This window comes from Peromyscus eremicus, chromosome X (assembly GCF_949786415.1).
Source record: "Peromyscus eremicus chromosome X, PerEre_H2_v1, whole genome shotgun sequence".
Taxonomy (NCBI): Eukaryota; Metazoa; Chordata; class Mammalia; order Rodentia; family Cricetidae; genus Peromyscus; species Peromyscus eremicus.
The window spans coordinates 113,883,704-113,900,094 of record NC_081439.1 but is presented as its reverse complement, the minus strand read 5'-3'; the positions used below and the strand labels follow the sequence as shown (position 1 = coordinate 113,900,094).

The window sequence follows — 16,391 nt, the reverse complement described above, 5'->3', positions numbered from 1 at the left end:
CTCACTTTTTTTCTCCAATGAAATTGCTTTTACAACTAAACCCAGGTCCTCTGCAAGGCAGCAAGTGCTCCTAACCACTGACCCATCTCTCCAACTCCATCATCGGCCTTTTGCCGTGGTTATTGTAGAAGCGACCTCCCACTGAAAACTCTTGCATCTATTTTTGCCTTCTTCTAATCTTCCTTTGACTCTAAAGACAAGGTAATCTAATTTTTTTAATATATGTTATTTTGAGATAGACTCTCATGTAACCCAGATTGGCATTGAATTTGCTGAGCTTGTAGCTGAGGATGACTTTGAACTTCTGATGTTTCTGCTTCCACCTCCCAAGCTTTGGCATTCCAGGCATGAATCATCATATCCAGTTTATGTGGTACTGAAGATCAAACCCAGGGCTTTGTGTATGCTAGGCAAGCACTCTATGAATTGAATTATATGTCCAGCTCATGAAGACAGGGTAATTTTTAAAGACCTTATTTTTATTTTTAATTATGTGTATATGTATATTTGTACATATAAGTGCAGTTCCCCTTTGGAGACCAGAAGAGGATGTCAGACCCCCAGAAACTTACACTAGACCAGTACAAGATCTTATAGACTGAGGTGTGGAAGCACGTGCCTGGAAGTCCAGTTCTTGGGAAGCCTAAGTAGGAAGATTGGGAGCTTATAGGCAGAACTGAGCTCTATAGTGAGGCCACGCTGAACTACACTAAGATTTTTGTCTTAAAAACAAAAAAACCAACCAACCAACAATTCAAAAATACAGGACGTTTTTGTTGCATTCAGGTCATGCTAGAGATTCTGTGTCTTATTTTACGATCAATGAGAAGTCACTGAAGAGTTCTAACACAGTTGTTGCTATGAACAAATTTTCAGTTTTAAAAAAATCACTTTTAATCCCATCACTCAGGAGGCAGAGGCAATCGGATCTCTAAGTTCAAGTCCAGCCTGGTCTACAGAGCAAGTTCCAGGACGACTTGGTTTTACAGAGAAACCCTATCTCAAAACAAAAACAAAAACAAAGTTACTCTGGGGGCTGAGAGATAGCTCAGTGGATAAGAGTGCTTGCTGCTCTTTAAGAGGACTGGAGTTCCCGGCACCCATGCCTGGTTCCCAGCACAACTCCTGTTTCCTCTTCCCCTTCCCATGCACTCCTATGCTTTCTCTCAAACTCGTGGCCTCTATCTCTTTAATGATTGCTTTTTTATGAATTTGTTATTTGTGCATGGGGGTACATGTATGCCATTGCACATGAATATTAAGATCAGGGGAAACTTTCAGGGGTCAGTTCTGCCCTTCCTCCATACATGTTCTAGGAACTGAACTCAGGAAGTCAGACTGAAGGCAAGCAGCGTAGGGGAGTAGAGAGAGAGTGGAGCAGGAAGGGAGGAGACTGAAGGGAGCTAGGATGGAAGAAGGAGGGGAGGGGGAGAGGAAGTGAGGGGAAGAGGAGGGGAGGAGGCATGGGAAGGGGGAGGAGAGAGGAGGGGAGAGGACAGGAGCAAGGGAAAGGAGGTAAGGGAAGTGGGGGTGGTGGAGGGAAGAAGCAGAGGGAAGAGGAGGAGATGGGGAGGGAAGGTGAGTTAGGGTCCAGCAGAAGGAAAGAAGGATCAATATAGACAGCTTCCCAGTGTTTTATGAGGCTAGTGTTACCCAGACACCCAAGCTAGTAAAAACGTCACAAGAAAACTGGAGACTAATGCTAAAAGAAGATTTATCTCAGGAATCTGAAGGTGATTCAACATAAGAAAATCTGCATAATACATCCTATTAATAGAACAATGGGGAAGAACACACAATTATTTCCACTGATTCAGAAAAAGTACTACAACAATTCAAACAGGTAGAAACAGATGGGAACTTCCTTAGATCAGTCAATGGTGGGAGACTGAATCGCCCACCATTCCAACAGTAAGACAAAGATATGCACTTGTTGAAACTGGAGAGGTAGTGATTCAAACACAGGGTGAAAGCACAGAATATGGCTCATTGCATCCTTAAAATAGTTCATTGAATGTTGTGTGAGCAACAATTTACATCATTTAAAAAATTTTATATGATGAATCATTTATTCTTTTGACTTACTGACCTATAGGAATCTTTCCTATTTTCCTAGCTTTAATTAGCACAAAAGGAGTTATAATTTAGATTGCCCGGTAACATCATAAATAGGAAATTTTAACTACAATTCCAGAGGAACATGAGATAAAAGTTTAACCTAAAAGGGATGAAAACTACTTTTAGGAAAGCCTGAGAATGGAGTGGAAACTAGATGGCTTTACATAAAAAAACATATCTTTGTGTTAAATTCATAAGGGATTTAAAAGATAATGAGGTTGCAGCTGCAGCAAAATAATTAGAACGTGTTGGATGTATTTGTTGTCCATTAGTAACATTTAGAGAAGCTCTTTCTCAAAGCCAGAACTTTCTAGAAATGCACATTCTCAGACCTTGTGAGTCAGAAACTCTGTAAGGTGAGACCTAGCTGTGTTTTAACGAGCCTTCCATGTTCCACACTCAAGTCTGAAAGGCACCAATGAAGACCAGGAAGTGTGTCTTACCCAGGGATGCCACAATAAGCATTTTCTTACCAAAGCATGGCGGTTCAGAAATGGTGAGCTGTTCCTTCTCATTCTCACGGTGTCAGCTTGAAATCCCTGTGAATTATCACTAAGACAAAAGAAAACATTTGACATATAAAATCCATTACCAACTTTTTAAAGAAATAGAACTTAGAGTTAAAGAGGAACACTATGAATGCAAATGGTGGAGATATCTGTGCAGATGGTTTACACACAGATAGAGACAGAGACAGAGGCTTACTCATCTAAGTTTAAACAAGTTTCACTGTAAGGTAACAAATTCTCAGCTACGCCACTTTTCCCTCTAATTGTTCTACTGAAAATAAGCATAATTTACTGTAAGCTTGGAAATACGCCATTTTGTGTAAACTTGTAACTGATTGAATTTTATGAGCGGAACTATAATGTACAAGCACAAATTCTCAGTGTCTGAACTGTTACATAAAGAACCGCACCCAATAGCAGGACTCAAAGGAACTGAGAGCATCTGCAGGTAAGTGTTGCCCTACTCTGTTAAAATGGTTTGGAATTCATTGTGTTCTCTAAGAGATTTCACATTTAAAAAATCCAGACTCAATATTTCCAGCTTCAGTTGAACATTTGCAAGTTTGTGCAACACTGGACCACATCCCCACACTGCAAACAAGAGCAGACAAGCTCAACAGCTAACCCCTGCACACTGAAAATGGCATCTACGTTCCCAGCTTGACTGTTGCCTTCACAGGTGGCCTCAAACTTATTTGACCCTATCACCTAGATGTCACCTTTTACTTTTTATGTTTCGTTTTATCAGAGCTCCTCAGTTGAACTCCTAAGCAGTCACAAAAAGAATACAGAGGATTCCCATGCGCCATTTATCCAGGTTCCTCCACTAACTCTAAAAAGTCATCTTTAGCCAGGAGCAGTAGGTGGTCCATGCCTATAATCCCAGCACTTGGGAAGTGGAGGCAGGAGAGGCAGGAATTCAATGCCAGTCTTAGCTACAGAGTGAGTTTGAGGCCCACCTAGGCTATATGAAACCTTGTCTCTCCCTCAAAAGGAAACATCTCTAACACCTTCTTCTTGCTGCTTATATCCAATCAAGCGCCAGTCATTTAGGCTGAACCCCTCAGCTCTGTTTTCTATCCATCTCATTCTTTTTAGGAGCGTTGCCAAAAACCACTTCAAAGCATTTTTCCTCATACACAGACTGCACAATAGTCTCTTTGGCCTCCTCACCTCTGTTCTTTCCCTATTCCAAGCTAGTTAGCAGACTTGCCAGGGGCACCTTCCTAAAGAACAGCTTGCTCTCCAGCTCGCAATTTCCAGCTGTTATCCACCACATTCAGGTCTTCAGTAGGACAGTCAAAGCCCTCCACAGTCTGCCTACAGACTTTTGGATTTCAGGGACTAGGAAAATTTCAGAACAAAATCCAGACGTGAACACAGCTTCTCTGTTTTTCTTTTGTTCAGTACAGCACAGCGAAGGGAGCAGAGTTCACAGCAACCTAGTCTGTAGTTTAAAACACCAAGAGAAGAACTTACGGGCTACAGACACAGAGCAGCCTGAGCGTGGGAACTATTCCTTACTCTTATTTGATCAGTATACATTATATATACATATATTGAAATATACAGAGTCTGACAAATGTCATTATTTGTGTTAATCTGAGCTTTATAAAAATTTAAGGAAATAAGAATAGCAGCCACTTATTTGATTATTACATGTCATACACATGTATTGAATGATCTTACTAACCCCCCAAAATATGTACAATTAATAGTAGTTCATTTAAATACTATTATTGACCACCATTATTAATTTTTGTCTATTACTTCACTGTGATAGTGGGGGATGGAGCCAACACCTGGTACGTGGTAACCAAGTGCTCTACCATTGAACTATATTCTCAGCCCTCCTTTTACTCAATGAATTGCTTCAGTTGGTTTGAACTCATTTCACAGCTCAGGTGGGACTTGACCTTGAGGTTCTCCTGCCTCAGTCTTCTAAGTAGCTAAGATTACACACAGGCCTTTGCCACCTGGCCCATTTAATATATTACTTGTGAAAGGGTATTATGTTATGTGGGGGGCAAACAGCCTTAAAGTACAAACTAGTCCTGCCTAGAAAGGATCAGTTGGCAACTGCATTACACATTTATGGTGACGTTTCAACTAAAAGTAGACTAGTGGGAGGAAAGGACCTTTACTTGAGATCAACAGATCAGAGCAGGCAAACACTTCAAGCCAGTCATACACACAAATTTGACCACTTAGCTTTCTGTGTATACCTATGATTGTCTATTTCCAGAATTATTCCATATACTTGAAATGTTACCCAAGCTAGTCATTCCTAAATTTTCTTTGCCTCCTTTAATTTTGGTCTGTTTCAGGTAGGGTCCTATGAAGCTGAGGCCTGTCTCCATCTCTTTGTGTAGCCAAGGTTGACTTTGAACCCCTGATTCTCGTGCATCCACCTCCTAAGTTTCCAAGTGCTAAGATTATAGTTTACATAGTACCCAGCTGTTCTTCTCTTTCCTCCTCCTCTTTCTGTACTTGTGTGCATTCTCTCTCTCTCTCTCTCTCTCTCTCTCTCTCTCTCTCTCTCTCTCTCTCTCTGTCTTTCTCTCTCTGTGTCTTTCTCTCTGTCTCTCTCTTGCTCTGTATCTCTCTGTCTCTCTCTCTCCCACATACACCACATAAACACACACACACACACACACACACACACACACACACACACACACACAGTGTGTGTGTTGGTTTTTAAAAACAGTCTCTCACTATGTAATCAACGCTGGCCTTGAGCTCACTGAACTCTGGAACTCCACTTCCAGAATGCTAGGATTACAGGCATAGGCCACCACACCTAGCTGTCCTCTAACTTGAAAAAAAGCAGAGGCAATGTAACTGGGCCATGCTCATATGCCCCACATCAAATGTCAGTATGCAGCTTATCTAAGCAACAGTAGATCTGTATTAATTCTATTCCTGAAACAATCACTTAGTAGGATGAGTACTATTCTTCTAGGTTAGTAAGAATTCAATAAACTGGGTAGTGGACAGACCTTGAAAGCATCACCCAGTAAATATTAAGGCTTTGGGGACATACAATTTCTGTTGTAACTTCTCTTCTATGTCACTGTATGGACAATTAGGAAGCAAATGGGCGTGGTTAAGTTCCAATATAACTTTTTTTTTTTCACAAAATCAAACAGCAGTCTGTATTTGGTCAGTAATCTGTCTCTTGATTTAGTAACAGTTTAAATTTAGAATGAAGCCAGAGGGCTGTAGAAGGGGAAGCCATTGGCAGGGAGTCCAAAAACTTGGTATTTAAAGGTTTTGTTTTGTTTGTTTGAGTAGGGCCTCACCATGTAGTCCTAGCTGACATCAAACTCACTATGTAGTCCAGGCTGGCCCTGAACTCAGCAATTCTCTAGCTCAGTCTGCTTAGTCCTGTGATTACAGGTAGATGGCATCAGGTTAAGCTAAGGTTTGTGTACATGTTTATCTGTATGTGGTGATGGGGATCGATCCCAGGGTCTCATACATGCTAGACAAACAGTCTACCAGAAAGTTACACCCCTATCTCAATTTCTAATTTTTTAAAGAAAGGCCAGAGAAAAATATTTTTAAAAACCTTACTTTTAAATATAGTATTGAAAAACTACCTTAAATATAGTGAGGTTCTTACTCTTAGCGCAACTTAACATGCCATGTTTTGTTGATATTCATGGGAGACCTGCCCTTTCCTAAACAGAAACAAAGGAGGAGTGTATTGGGGGGTGGGAACCGAGGGGGTGGGGGGAAGGAATGAGAGGAGAGGAGAGAGGGGAAACTGCACTGGGATAGAAAATAAATAAATAAATTTAAAAACTGCCTTGAATGTAGTATTGAAGCTAAGTGTGATGGTGTATATATATCTCTAATCACAACACTTAGGAGATGGAGGCAAGAGATCACCAGTTAGAACACAGCCCGTTCCATAAGACTGTCAAACGTTTGGACATCAGCCATTAAGTTAACGAACTGCAGATTGAGAGTATAAAGCACTCACGATGATCCTTCTGGCCCAGCCTTCAGGTGCCAGGATGATGAGTATGAGTCACCACACTCAGCTATCGAAACATCTGACATAACGCGGGAATCATGTCTGACAGACCTCAAGTCAGAGACTTGCCCACGTGAGGGCTTATTTTTGTTTATAGCACATTGAGTGAGGTAGGGTGCAGTCGGAGACTTACTCAGAAAGAAGAGTTGGTCTAGAGTAGAACTGCACTGAGCCTTAGTCAATTCATTTCCCCTCTTGTGTTTCCAGTTCATATGCACCATACTCCCTTACTCAGGCCTCAATTTCCTAGTGTTCTACTACTCTCCAAACTACATGTAGCAGAGTTCTATCTGCAGCTTGCTAAACACTGCCACATGTTTTTCAACTGATTTTCTAATTTTGCATTGAATTCCATGTATAGAGAAGTCTGCTTTCTTGCAGCATTACTTACAGAAGTGAATTTCCTAAATGTGAACTCTTCAAAACAGTATTACTGTTAAGTTCCTGGGCTGAGGTAGAGTTCAGTGGTATTGAGCTTCCCTAGTATGTTCAAGGTTCTAGGTCCAATTCCTGGGACTCTCAAAACAAAAACAAACAAATTCAATATCCTCTTATGCTTTATGTACATCATGTGTTAGTAAAAGTACCAATGTCAAAAGCTTTGATGAGGTGAAAGATCCAGGTTCAGTGAGATGCCCTCTTTTAGAGGTGGAGAGAATACAGGAAGATGTCCAACACTGACACACAGAGAGAATGATAGATACAGATATGTTATTCCTCCAGAGTCTCCTTTGTTGTTCACAGGACTGAAGAGTTTTATTTAATATTAATATGCAATTAGAGATAAACTCCATAGCTCAAGCTCTTAATGCATGAAGCAATATTTGTACAGAAAATTAAGAGTTAATAGTAATTTATCAGGTAGGCACGAAATATACAAAGCTTATTTAAGCTAGTCCGGTTGGCTGGCTAGCAAGTTCCTGGGATCTACTTGTCTATGGACCCCAAGTGCTAGTGTTACAGGTCTTTACTGCCATGCCTGGCTTTTATTGTGGATTCTAGAGATCTGAACTCAGATCTTCATGCTAGTGTATCAAGTAATTTGCCCACTGAACTATCTTTCCAGCCCCTACAGCAAATTGTAATGCCACTGTGGTAGTTTAAATGACAATGGCCCCACAGGCTCATATGTTTGAACACTTGGTATCCAGTTGTTGGAATTGTTTGGGGGAGGATTAAGAGGTGTGGCTTTGTTGAAGGAGGTGTGTTACTGGGGGGCAGTTTTGAAGTTTTAAGACTGAAGTCATTCCCAGTGTGTCTCTTTCATTCTGCTTTGTGGTTGTGTCTCAAGATGTGAGCTCTCAGCTCTGTTCCAGTGCCATGCTTGCCTGCCTGCTGCCATGATTCCGGACTCCTACCCCCTGAAACCATCAGCTCCAAATGAAATGTTTCTTTTTTAAATTGCCTTGGTCATGGTGCCTTTTCAAAGCAATAGGAAATAACTAAGACAACCACCTATGCATTAATTCTCTACTCATATATCATATGTATGCTTGTGCTTTGCACAAAAAAGAGTAACATACACTTCTGAACCAATTATTTCCTCTTTTTGTGGCTGGGGATATTACCCACTGAGAGTGCATAAAAAAGAGAGCAACTTATTGCAGTACCTAAAATTGTTGTTGTTTTTAAACGCTATATTTATAGTTATTCATAGTTATATATGTATGTATTTGCTTGCAGCCATTTCTATCTTCAGTGTGCAGGAGGTGAAAGTCAAACAAAGGTGACCAGTGCACTGAGAAAGTGAAGAAATAATCATTATAACAAATCTGGAGGCACGGGCAGGGGGGTATTCAGCGTCTTCAAACAGTGGCTAAGAGATAAAGTGAAATCACAAAAATGCCATGCTCCACACCAACTGGTGGCTGTAGCTGGGTCCATGTAGACCCGTCAGACGACAGTGGTCGGGGTCAGATATGTGTTAACCTGAGATGGGATAGGGTGGGTGAATGCCGCCCCTCACTTTGGCCCATCCACTCCCTCTTCTCCACTAGGCTGAGGTGGACTCTTTAGACACCAGAAATATGGAAGATGCCTGCAAGACCTTGATAAGTAAAAGCAAGGAAATTCTACCAGATGTCGTTTTTGTCCAACACCCCCCCCCTTTGACCCTCAGGTACGTCCACCCTGCTCACCCAAATCCATTGATCAAAGGGATGCTGCTGGATCTTCTAAGGAAGCTGGCATCTACAGTGGTGGAAGCTGCTGGCAGGCCTAACTCCATTTCCCTTTTCTCCTTGGCCAGTTTGGTGTTGAGGACAAAGCTGCTACTCAGTTGGAAATTTTGAAGGGTATCTGGCCCTTGTTGATTTGAGGACATGCTGCTGTCTTGATGCAGAGAATCTGTAAGGAGAGATGCAAAGGGGGAAAGGGGAGAGAGGAGTGGCGGAAGCCCTTAGATAAGTCGAGGCACTCATCTTTTAAGCCCTAGTGTCCCTAACACCTGTGGCCATAAACCTGGGCAGGACTGGCCTGAAACCTCCTAGTCCTCACCTGGACCCCTAATTGCCGAAAAGATCTAAATCTCTAATACAAATGACTAGGTGAATTCTCCTCCCTTATGTTTTCTAATCCATGGCAACAAGTAACTGTCAAAACAAAAACTATAGGTTAACTGTCCTGAGGAAACAAGGGCAGTTACACCTCTGCCGGCTTCTTTTGTCCAGTCAGACAACGCACGGTTAACTGCGCAAGCAATTAGCATCCTTTATGGCTGCAGACTCAGGAGCAGCAGCGTAGCACGTGTGCAGGCTAGGAAGGGCCTTTCCATGACTCCTTGCCCTGTGCTCTTCCTAGTGCCGTGCTAAAGGTCTGCTTTGTATCTGCTCCTCTGCTCCTCTGCTGACTGTAGCATTCAGGAAAGAGCTGAGAGGAGTCAGTTATATAGGAATACTTTGCTTTCTACCCTTTATTTCAGTTTTCCCAGGACTGGTCTGTCATCTTTTATGACTGAAACAAACAAGCTTGCTTAATGGCATGTATGTTTCCTGTAACAGCAGACAAACTACACCTTTGTAATTGAAAGACACAACTAAAATCTGAAAGGAACAAAAAAGAGCAAAACACCGTGTTTATGGTTTTGGCTTTGATAAATCACTTTCCCAACTGAACCAAATGTGCAGATAAATCTTCATTTTCAACTTTTTTTTACAATAATCCGATATGAATATTCACAGTATATTAAATTTGGCTATTAGTCCAAGTCCTCAGCTGATGTACAGACATAACAGCGAAGCTTATTTTTTTTAAACAAATGTCTCAAAATACATCCAAATCAATGTTTCCACTTTTGGTAGTATTGGTGTGCTGTACTCATTTTAACACTGCTTTTACTTTATCTCTGCTTCTGCAACTCACAACACTTAACTTCTTCTCATTTAGAAAATTTCAGCACCATTTAATGAGTCCTACTCAGTGTTAAAATCCTAACTTCATGCTAATAATATTGGAGGTTCTGTTTAGTTGGTTGGTTTTGTTTTTGTTTTTGTTTTTGTTTTTCTGAGACAAGGTCTCACATTGTAGCCCAAGCTTACCTGGCACTCACCCTGTAGCACAGGCTGGCCTTGAACTTGTAGCAATCCTTCTACCTTAGCCTCTTGTATGTTTACCTTACTCAGATTTGTGCTTTTGTGTGTGTGGAGGGGGAGAGAGTACTGGGGATTGAACCTAGAGCATGATGCATGTTAGGGGAAATGCCTCACTGCTGAGCTATAATTCTAGCATCTTAGTAATACTGTAAAGCCACACATTTTAGGAATATATATATATATATATATATATATATATATATATATATATATATATATAAAATTTGGCAGAAAAAAGTAAATGATCCTAGTGAAATGGGATTTTTTAATTAAAATAGCCATAATATTCAAATATCACTTTGGAGTTTACAAAATGTTTTCACATGTCTCAATTGGTTCAGTCATTAGCCTTGTTCAGCTAATCAGTGATGAGCTTAAAGTAATGGAATTGTCTTGAGGTAGTATGTGAAAAGTTATGACATGTAAGATCATAATCACTTATTTTTCATTCATTCTGGGAATAGAAGAAGAAAAACTTGATTATGCTCAGCAGAATTAAATTATCTAAATCCCAGACATGAGGATGATTTGGAGTCTCCATTCCTGATGTAAGACAGGTTAATAATAGCTACCATTTATTGGGCACTTATGTGCCTGGTACTATCCTAATCACTTTAAATATGTGATCACATTTAAAGCTTACAATAATTCTGTGAGGTAGGTACCATCACAATGCCCAGATTTCAAAGGAGGGAGCCAAAGCCCAGAGGGCTTATTCAAATTCCAACTACTAAGTGGCAAAGACAAGGTTCCTCTGCCTTTCTAGTTAGGTAAAAACATAGAAGAGGCACCTCTGAATGTTTCTCTGAACACTATTTCTATACTAATAAATACTCAATACATATTTATTAAATTGCTTTATGAATACATGCAAATTTAAATAACCTATATGTGGTAGTTTAAATGTTGTTGGTCCCCACAAGCTCATAGGACTGTTGGGAGGCTGACTTTGCAGGAGTAGGTATGGCCTTGTTGGAGAAAGTATGTCACTGTGGAGGTGGGCTCTGAGGTCTCAGATATGCCCAAGCCATGCCCAGTGCCTCAGTCCATTTCCTATTGCCTTCTGATCAAGATATAGCCAGCATCATGTCTGCCTGCATGCTGCCATGCTCCGTACCATAATAATGGACTGAACCTCTAAAATTATAAATGAGCCCCCCATCCCACAAGTAAATGTTTTCCCTATGAGTGGCTGTGGTCATGGTGTCTCTTCACAGCAATAGAAACACTATCTAAGATACTCTATTTCATAGTTTTATTGTAAAATACATACATTACTACTACTACTTTACAATGCATATAGATCCCCAAAGGTTAATGATATATAACTTGGTACCAGCAGAATCCAGTTTACCACCCATGATCTGAAAGGCATTGTTAAAGTTCCCTGGGTATTTGGAAAGTTTGTAAAATGTGGTTGTTAAAGCCGAGGAATGTGGAGTGCATGAAAAGGGCAGTGCTTAAGACAGAAGAAAGGACTGTGTGACAAAAAATGTGGAGTGTACAAGTGAACAAAAAGCTCTTGCTGCTAGCTGAATTTTCACGTACATTAATACTCTTGGGGATAATTAGTTTAATGACTGTATTTTGAATAAATAGATGGCGTTTCATATATCTAAGCATTTCAGATAGTTTTAAAAAATCTAAATGCAATAAGAATATGCAAACTAAATGCAATAACTAAGAAATAAGAACAATTTGTAATGACAAGGAAAGACAATCAGGGACTGTTTCTAGAAAAAGGGTGGCACACATTGCTTCTGATTTCCTACCAGAACTTGATGTTCAGATCCTATTGATGAAGACACCACACCCTTTGGTCACAGTGCAGGGAGGAATCAAGCTGATATTGACTGGGAAGCTTCCTTCCCACTGGGTACCCTTCATAGGACTGGAAAGTGCTATATAGGCTGCTGGGGGGGGGGGAGTCACAAGCACTCTTACCTAGCTGTGAATGCTGTGACTCACAGTAATGCTCAGCCTGTCAAGATATGCCCACGGGTACAGTAGTGGCATGAATGTTATGGAGGTAACCAGCCACTTTCTAATTGCATTTAAGGCCCATTCCACAAGAGGAAGTGCATGCCTACTATTGTAATTCTGACTGAGAACCTATGGCTGGGGAGCTCAGAGGCCCCAGGGGTGATCTTACTATTATTTTACTAAATGAACATAGTATCAAACTGCCCTCTAAATACACATTTTAATGTCTATTTAGTGCATCTCAGTCCTCATAACAGAAGCTTCTTTGTACAGCAAACAGTGGTTAATGAAGAAACTTGCAACTTGTCGAAGTTTTAAAGATTTAAGTGTTTTTGGAATACTTAGCCATAAATGAGACATCTATATCACACCCTTCCACCCAAGTCTCAGGGAACATTGTGAAAGAGGTGTAGGGAAGGTTTTAAGAGCCAGATTTGGGCAGGGCTTAAGTGACATGTCACTCCCAGACATGACAGGATTCTTGCATTCATGACCTCACAGAAGCTACGGTTGCCTGCAAGGATCAAGCCAGTCAACATTCCATCATGGAGTAAGGAGGGGTTCACAAACTCCCACCCCTTACTGAAGAGCTACTGACAATTGATGGCTGCTGACTGAGGGAAAGTCCACTCTCTTTAGCAGTGTGCTCCCCGGTAGACTGACTATACTTTAATGGTTGGCCTCACACCCATATGAATAGGGGCAGTACAAACTGGACTCAGTGGGTTATAAAAAAGAAGAAGCTGTGAAGCTGGGGGGAGTTGAAGGCGGTAGGGTAGACTTGGGAAGAGTTAAGAGGAAAAGTAGGGTCTGAGTATAACCAAAACACATTGTACATATGTGTGAAGTTCTCAAATAATTAATACAAACATTATACTTACACAGTATCGTTAAAATAAACAAAGAAAATGGTGGCACAGAAATATGAAATGACTAACTATATGAGATAGCAATGATTCTATTACTCAAAGGGAGGATTTCTCTTTCAAAAGAGAAGATTTACATGTCTTCTCTTTTGAAAGAATGAAAACCTTTAAAGACATAGACAGGACTCAGTACAGGTGAGAGTATCAAAAGGATCAAGTACTACAAAGCCAGAGGAATTCTGTACACTACAGTGGCAAACCTGACATTTAAAGAGATTACTCTTACTTCTTTATATCTATACCTACACATTAGTATACTCACCATCAGTGTTTTCTCTTCCACAGTAGGCCATGATCTCAGATCAATGGTATGCTTGAACCTTTAGCTTAAAACTTATACTATCTCTTGCTCTGTATGTCCCAGTCTGCTGCCTACCTGCCAGTAGTCTCTTCTGAAAAAGATGGCCCACAGGCGTGTCATAATCAGCTCCTTATTGGGCTGGTCGTCACAGCAACCTTAAAGTTACATTTCAACCTTCAGTTCCCACAAGAGCAAGTAAAAAAAAAAAAAGTTAAATCCCTGCTTATAAACCACAAATAACCCGAAAATCTCAAAAAGAGTCACATGAAAGGCAACAAAAGCTAGGTAGACAACAACGATATGACTAAAACTGGAGATGGGAGCTATAGAGAAGGAGTTAAAAGTGTGTACTGCTCATAAGTTCAGTTCCTGACATTCAGCTCACAACTCTCTGTAACTCCAGCACTGATGGAACAGATATCTCTGGCCTGCTTAGGTATATGAACACACACACACACACACACACACACACACACACACACACACACAAATAAATAAATAAATAAATAAATGGCCTGCTTAGTTATATGAACACATACACACAAATAAATAAATAAATAAATAAATAAAATCTCAAACATTACAAGCTATTGCCATTGCTCCTGGTTATCCTCCAGAACTTCATGGTAAGACCCTATTGCTGAAAACACCACATAATGGTATGGTAGAACATGGGACAATCAAGCCGGTATTCACTTCATCTTTACTAGCTAGCTTTCATAGTGCTAGAAGGTACTATGCATATTACCAGGGGAGAAATGTAATCATCACTCCTACTCAACAGTGAACCCTGTGAAGTATAGTATTGGCCAGCCTGGCAAGATATGCCCACTGGTACAACAGAAACAAAAATGTTGCAGGAGTTAATGTGCTGGTTTGAATGAGAATGGCCCCCATGGGCTCATATGTTGAGCCTTAGTCTCCAGTTTGTGGAAGTGTTTGGGAAGGATTAGAAGGTGTGACCTTGTTAGAAGTGTGTCACTGGGGGAAGGCTTTGAGGTTTCTAAAGACTTGCACTGTCTTAGTTACTTTACTATTGTTGGGCTGAAACACTGTGATCAAGGCAACTTATAAAAGAAAGCATTTAATTGTGCTTATAGTTTCAGAAAGTTAGAGTCCATGATAGTGGAACAAAGACATGATGTCAGGAGCAGCTGAGAGCTCACATCTTGATCTGAAAGAAGGAGGCAGAGAACACACTGGGAACGGCTACAGTATTTTGAAAACTCAAAGTCATTCTCGTTCTCCAGGGCTGTGGCCCCTGAGAGGCTACCCATACTCCAGTAGATGGCCTTCCACCCATGCACACACTGGCAGCACTGAATGAACCACTTAGGTTTACAAATCACAGAAAGAACCCATGACACTGGTAGGGGAATTGTGGTGGGGGTGGGGAGGAATTGGAGAGGAGGGGATGGAGGCAGACTTGATGAAAACACATTGTAGGCAAGTAGGAAATTCTCAAGCAACAGAAAAGAAAACCTGTAAATGGGCTGGCAAGGTGGCTCGGTGTGTAAAGGCACTGCCAAAGCTTAAGAACCTCGGCTTGATACCCGGAACCCATGTGACGAAAGGAGAGAACCGACTCCCACAAGTTGTCCTTTGACCTCCACGTGTGCTCTATGGCACGTGCGTGATCACAGAAAGATGACACAAAATAAATAAAAAAACAAGTAAACCTGGAAATGATGAGCAACATAGCACCCTTTTTCTCACACACACGTAAACGTTTCCTAAATTGTTATGCTCTTGAAAGTTAGAGATTTGGAGTTGGAGAGATGGCTCAGTGGTTAAAGAGCACTGGCTGCTCTCCCAGAGGACCTGGATTCAATTCCCAGCATCCACATGGCAGCCCTGTAACTCCAGTTCCAGGGGCCCTGACAACCTCACACAGACATAAATGCAGGCAAAATACCAATGCACATAAAGTAAAAATAAATAAATTATTTTTTTAAGTTAGAAATTCAACTAAATTAAGACTATAGTTTCAGAGACCATTTTTAACAGTCCAAGAGTCAACTAAATTGTTTGACTTCTCACAGCTAGAGATAGTGAATGTACTCAACAAAGGATGTCTTTCTTGGTAGGTATTGGGAAGAAAACTATTATTTGTTTAGCAACAATGGTCATTTTGAGACCTTGAGATATAAATAGATACAAAATTTGCTCTGTGTTCTATGACTCTTGTGTCTGGCATCTTCAGCAATAGAATCTTACCATCAAGTTTTAGAGGGTAATGAGGAGCAATAGCGTGTAATGTTAGAGATTTGATTTGTCTTGGTTTGTGTGTGTTGTTTTATTTAAGAGAGTTCAGGTTGTCTCTAAATGTAACTCAGGCAGGCCTGAACTCACACTCCTCCTGCTGCCTTGTCTTCTATTGCTGAGGTCATGTTTTTAATGTAGCTGGCAGATTAAATGAAGTGGCTGGTAGGGGCAGGGTGAGGCTGGGGGAGAGAGGATCTCTGAACCTTCACCAGTCCAGGGTTTTGCACAACCCATGAGTCATTTCTTTGGTTAAATAAGCTCCACTAAATTTAATTTGCCTAACATCTTTAACATTTCAATAAGCTTGACTAAAGAGTAAATACTATTAAATAATTTTACCAACAAAATAATAAAGTAACTATCAAAAAGTTCTTTGTAAGTCTTCATAATAGGGCCAGCAAGATGGATCATGGGGGTAAGGGAGCTTGCTGCTAAGCCTGACAATTTGAGTTTAATCCCTGTGACCCACACAGTGAAAAGAGTGGATTGACACCCTCCAGCTAGCTTCTTAGCATCAAATGTGGGTCATGGCACACATATACAGAAAACAAACAAATAAATACATAAACTCTCATATTATAATCAGAAAGCATAAATGCTGAGGTGTAAAATGACAGTTGTGTGTGGTAACTTTAATATGAAGCAACTGAATTG

General features: G+C 40.7%; 1 protein-coding gene across 2 annotated transcripts in view; it reads right to left on the bottom strand.

Moving 5' to 3' along the window:
• The window catches only part of LOC131899126 (P2R1A-PPP2R2A-interacting phosphatase regulator 1-like), a 61,782-nt gene extending 48,208 nt beyond the window's left edge, over positions 1-13,574 (bottom strand). The window contains exons 1-3 of one of the 2 annotated variants that reach the window (XR_009376057.1): positions 13,434-13,573; positions 8,811-9,018; positions 2,592-2,670 (exon numbers count right to left, since the gene is read on the bottom strand). Coding sequence is in view for 1 of the 2 variants with exons in the window: in XM_059250512.1 (XP_059106495.1) it covers positions 2,592-2,670; positions 8,811-9,018; positions 13,434-13,464 (318 nt within the window). In the remaining variant the exon portion in view is untranslated. Of the gene's footprint in view, positions 1-2,591; positions 2,671-8,810; positions 9,019-13,433 lie in introns of both variants that reach the window. The other variant, XM_059250512.1, reaches the window with a different exon arrangement.
• Between the last annotated feature and the right edge of the window lie 2,817 nt (positions 13,575-16,391).